At 39.6% G+C, this 5,944-nt stretch overlaps 1 protein-coding gene across 5 annotated transcripts in view; it reads left to right on the forward strand.

Moving 5' to 3' along the window:
• Positions 1-5,944, forward strand: part of Fars2 (phenylalanyl-tRNA synthetase 2, mitochondrial) — a 440,651-nt gene that overhangs the window by 230,382 nt on the left and 204,325 nt on the right. For all 5 annotated transcript variants that reach the window (XM_031359625.1, XM_031359626.1, XM_031359624.1 and 2 more), the window contains one exon: positions 4,053-4,213. In XM_031359625.1, coding sequence (XP_031215485.1) covers positions 4,053-4,213 — 161 coding nt within the window. The remainder of the gene's footprint in view (positions 1-4,052; positions 4,214-5,944) is intronic.

Genomic DNA, 5,944 nt, shown 5'->3' on the forward strand with positions numbered 1-5,944 from the left:
AGGGAGGCAGGCAGGCAGGCAGGCAGAAGAAGCCATTGGATCTCCTGGTGCTGTAGTTAGATGGTGTGAGCTGCAAGGAGTGGCTACTGAGATCCAATTTCAGGTCCTTTGGAAAATCAGGATGTGCCCCCACTGAGCCATCTCTTTAGACCTAAATCATATTCTTAATGAAGATTTTACTCTGATCTAGGCCAGTGAACATGTATTATAGATGAAAGACTAAAGTACCTCTCTCCTTCTAAGGAGAGAAGGGACCAGTCTCCCATTGTTGAGTGGGGATATTGGTCTGTGTACTTTTTCTAGTCTTCCCATCCCTGGAATTATATTTACTTTAAATTTTATCTTTAGTTTTAAAAATCTTTGTTTTTATCTTTCAATCTCTGGGGAGAATCAGCTCCTGAAGTATCGTCTTTTAGTGGGCACTAACAGTATTGTTCTCCCTTGTCCTCAGTAGCTATAGAGATGCGCCCTGTAGGACCATCCTTCTCATAGGCACATCCATGGATTAAAATCATCTAAGACTATAAGATCAATTTTGCTTCTCTACTTTCACATTGGTAATATCTTCTCCTTTCTTAACTTTCTCTTCTCTGGACTCTTACTCATCCTTTTCCTTCCATGTAGTGAGTGACTGGCCTTATTATTAAGATGTTCAGCAACAATGAAAACATGAACTTTCTCTCATAGGATGTTCAGTTGATGGAAAATGACATTCATTAGAGTACATGGGTACCTCTCATCCCAAGGGTTCTGTTGGCAAGGATTCCTACTTACACTCTGGTCACTCTGGCTTCCTTGAGTCTGTGATTCTAGATTGAGGGGGAGCACCACTGTAAGCTGTGTGTCACCGTGAACACCTGTCATTCGTTATAGGCAAGTATGGCCTAAAGCTGAAGATGATTCTCACTTCATCTGACAATGGATTTCAGTTTTGTTTATCTGTGGCTTGCCCTCTTAACAAAGAATTTGAAGCACGCTATATGATAGAAGAGGGCAAAATAAATAGTTGAAATAATCAGTGCAATGTGGAAATCAGGACATTAAATTAAACCTGGGGTAGGAGTTACATAGATTTAAACCTTGAGCATTTTTTCAGTTGTTGAGTGGATGTACTTGTTTGGCTCTAAGTTTCCACAAAGCCAAAATAAAAAGTGAATTGTTATGACTAATTATGTAATGTACAGCATCCTCAAAGTTAAAAACAGCCCAGTTATTCTGGAGGAAACCTTTTCTGTTCATAAGATTCACAGGCATTTCCTTAGATCTAAAATCTATTTTTTCTTGTGGCCTCTTGTAGACTATATATGGTAACCAGCATCCTTAGCAGGCATTTCTGACATTGTCTTAATAACTTAATGAACCATGATATAGTTCTGAGTGTATCCCAAATAAAATAGGAAAAAATTCCGGATAAATGGGACCAAAACAGAGTACTTTACAGGTGAAATTGTTAGAGCTTAACAAACAAACAATACTGTTTTGAAAACTTCCATGGTTATAGGTTGTCACAACATAAGCAAGCTTTTATATTTTTTTTTTGAAAAGTGTGTGTGTGTGTGTGTGTCTACAGATATGTGGTGCAGCTAGATTTGTCAGATCTTAAACTTGGAGTAATAAGTGTTATAAGTTGCCTGATGTGGGTACTGGGAATCAAACTCCAATCCTCTTTGAGATGAGTACAAGCTGCTGTGAACCACTTAGCTATCTCTCCCTTGACCAAGCCTCTTCCCCAGAATCATGACAAGATGAGCATGCTGAACTAGCACTGGCATAAAGGTCATCTGGAACTTAGAAGCCCACTTCTCAGCACACTGGGTACTGGGTTCCCGTTCCTTAGGGTTATAAGTTTCCTGTTTCCTCTTGCAGCTCCCTGAGGCTTCTTAAGACCAAATGGTGGCTTATAGCCAGCAAAGCCCATTCTCTCTAGTCTGTGAAAATGGAGTCTAACCTAAAATGGGGTAATCAGAGGATCAAAATCTCATCCTTTAAGGGGCCTGACCATATTCAGGCAGGACTTTCTCATGTGTATGAGGTTGGGGGTCTTGGGATACCCCTGACTGCCATAGAACCCTGTGCATTGTTGGTGTCTAATTGAGATGGCGTTCCTTTCAAGAGCTCTTTATGCAAGCTTTTCTAGCTGTAAAAGTGACTCCCAAGCCTTCCTCCACACAGTGTTTTTTATCACTTCTTATCCTACCTCATATATGTGAAATACAGCCTTAAAGTTCATGTCTGTGTCATAATCTAGACAGGACCCTTTTACCTTAGGAATAAATGCTGCTGAATACACATTTTTCCCACATTCTTGAGATAGCTTAAGAAGAATAAAAATGGCATTTTTAAAAAGGTGAAGGGCTTTTTTTAATTGATTTTTTTTAATATAACATATCCTGGTTGCAGGTTCCCTTCCCTTTACTCCTCCCAGTTCTTGTCCATTTTCCGTTTCATGCAAATTTTACCTCCTTTATGTCTCATTAGACAACAAATAGGCTTCTAATGCATAATTAATATAACATAATATAATAATAATAATAAAACAAAGTCAGACACATCAGAATAGGGCAAAACAAACAGCCAAGCACAGGAAAAGAGCCCAAGAACAAGAAACAGATATAGATGTAAAGACTCACTTGCTCACACACTTAGAAATCCCATAAAAACATAAAACCAGAAGGTATTATACATATGCCATGGACCTGTAGGGTAAAAAAAAAAGAGAGAAAAAGATAGTGTTAAAAAGGAAGAAGAGGAAAAAACCATTTTATGACAAGGAACCTCCAGCGATGGCATTGAGTTCATTTTCTGTTGGCATCTACTGCTGGCATGCAATCTATCCTTCAGAGTAGTTCATTTTCTTGGTGAGACTCCCTTGGAGAAAACTTGATTTTCATTTGCAAGTGGTTATCAATTGATGATAGCCTCTGAGTTAGGGATGGGGGCCATGTTCTTAATAGCCTGATACTGTTCTCTTCATGTCAGCCAGCTGCTGTGGCACATTTTGATGTATCTCTGTATAGCAAGCTACTTAGGGAGAGACTTTATTTTCCTTTCTCTTAAGTGGTCTGCATGTAGGGAACTAATGTTTGAATCAGAGCAAACACTGATTAGAGAAAATCCGAATTCAAAGGTGGGAGCCAAGCCATGGACTTGGAGCTGGAGTTATGACTCAGTAGGTAAAGTGCTTGCTATGCAAGCATGAGGACCTCAGTTCAGATCTGGACCTAATGAAAATCCAGACATGACAGTGAACGCCTTCCCAATGCTGGGAAGACAAAGACAAGAGGATCTATGGGGCTTGCTGGCCAACCAGTCTCACTGAATCAGGGGGTTTCAAGTTCATTCAGAAACACTATCTCAAAAATAAGGTAGAGAGGCTAGAAATCATTTTTTCATTCTTACAGAGGACTCAGGTTTGGTTCCCAACACCCATCTGGCTCTCAAGACCATCTGGAGCTCCAAATCGAGAGGTTCTAATGCCATCTTTTGGTTTCTATAGGAACTGCATGCATATGGTTCACTCGTGGACATTCAGGCAAGCACCCTTGGCCTCTGGGAGCACTGCACATATATAGTGAACATCAAAACATCCAAGTAAAATAGCCATACACATAAAATAAGAAGTATAAATAAATCTTGAAAAATTAAGGTACAGAAGTAACTAAGACAGGTACCTGATTCTGGCATCAACACAAACACTTATGCTTGTATACACACACACACATACATGCACACGCATGAGCGCATGGGAGGAGGAATGGAAAAAGAGAGGGAAAACAATGAGAGTTTGAGTAAACTTCCCTTTGGACTTTATTGAGCAGTCAGTGACACTCCCAGCTGGTATGATTCCAGAAAGCTTCCTGGGGGAATGTAAGAATTATAAAAAGAAAGACAAAGGTAAGATTGAACATTGTCTTGGATAAGCCCATAGTGCTCTTCATTCCTTCCAGTAGGAGGCTCCATGCAGCACTGCCAGTCTTCATCAGAGAGCACTGGGCATCTGTGTGATCTTGATGCTCTCCTAAACAGACATTTTGCTTTGTTTCTGACCATAGCTGGTGCTCAGGATCGAATCGGCTGGGCGTTTGGCCTTGGATTAGAGAGACTGGCTATGGTCCTCTATGACATCCCTGACATCCGCCTTTTCTGGAGTGAGGATGAGCGCTTCCTGAAGCAGTTCCGCCTGTCAGACATCAATCAGAGTGTCAAGTTTCAGGTAGGATGATTTACAGAATTAGGATATCGTCGTTATAAATGGTCATTAAAATCTAGGAGGTTCCCCTACTTGAAAAGTGTTGAATTTTTAAATAATATTTTAAAATCAGGATGACAATCTTGATAGTCAGCTTGATGGGATTTAAAGTCACCACAGAAACAAATCTTTGAGCATTTCTTTAAGGAATTATCTATATTAGGTAAATTAAGATCAGAAAACCCACCCTAAAAGTGGAGAGTGCCATACAAAGAGCTGGAGTTGCCCTGCCTCAATTAAAAGGAGAAGGGCAACTGTGCACAAGCACCCATACTCTCCCTTGCTGGCTAAGGACAAATTAGGACCAGCTGTCTTCTGCTTCGTCTGCTATTCCTGCTATAATGGGCTATATCTCTGGATGTTTAAGTCAAAACAAACCCTCTCTTTTACTAATTCTTTAATAATCTGATGCATTGCATTTTGACCATACTCACATTCTCCCCCCAATTCCTTCAAGATCCACTGCCTGTTCCATACCCAAATAAATAAAATAAAACAGTTCAGTTAGTGTTGGGTTTGCAGGCATTCATTGAGGCATTCATTGTACACCCTTAACTCTCTTTCCTGTAGCCCTCTACCAATAGATTCCCTGTTAGGGAATTCATAATCACTTTCCCTCCTTACATTTGGATTTTTGTCTGGCTTGAACATGCACAGGTCTTGCTACGGTCTCTGAGAGTTCATATGTGCAACTGGCCTGTTATGTCCAGAAAGCATTGTTTTGTTGTAGTTATCTATCACCTTTGGCTTTTACAGTGATTTCATGAATTTACAGTGATCCCCTGATACTTGGAAGGAAAGAAAGTATTATAGATGTCCCATTAGGTCTGAACACTCTACTGTCTATTTTTCTCTTCATCTGTACCAGTTGTAGATCACTATCTATTGGGGGGGGGCTTCTCTCATGAAGTTTACAAAATATACTAACATGTACATATAATGGTAAGTCATTGAGTTGTTTTAATACCATGCCCTGTTATTGGAGAAATAGCAAGTTCTTCCCTAGGACCTGTGTTCTGTCTAACCACAGGATTTTAGCCCTTATAATGTTGTGAAATATGGGTTCCACCTTGTAGAGCAGCCTTAAATCTAATCAAATATTAGTTGATTGCACCTATGACATTCATGCCACTATAACACCAGTGGGCTTATCCAGATAGTCAGGTTGTTATTGTAGCTCCCAGGTTTCATATCTGAGTAAACCTAATGGTAGCTTGTTTTCATTTATTAGTGTGCATAATGCTGTCTAGCACTATGAAAGCCAGTCATTAGGGATAAAGTTTCCAGGTATGTACCAGTTTGATTTCTCCATATTCTATTACTCTATATAGTTCAGTGTGTCTTCAGCAATAGGACTTAAAATGTAACTAAGAGCAACAGCAAACACCTGTAATATATGTAGGTCTATGGGACATTACTGGCCAACAATTTCAAAAGAGGTAACCCATTCCTGGAATTGGGCTTTCAATTTATTTAGGCTATAGAGTCTATAAGGGACATTGTTGTCCTCTTAGAATGTAACTCCATTTAAACACACACATATTCTCTCTCCATGTATATGTATGCATGTGTCTGTGTGTATGTGTACATATATACAATTTTTGTCATCTTGATACACATCTAAAGATATCTGGAAAGAAAGAATTAAACTTGAGAAAACAGCTCTATACTGTTAGTCTGTAGCCAGGGCTTTTT

Source organism: Mastomys coucha, unplaced genomic scaffold (assembly GCF_008632895.1).
Source record: "Mastomys coucha isolate ucsf_1 unplaced genomic scaffold, UCSF_Mcou_1 pScaffold7, whole genome shotgun sequence".
Lineage (NCBI taxonomy): Eukaryota > Metazoa > Chordata > Mammalia > Rodentia > Muridae > Mastomys > Mastomys coucha.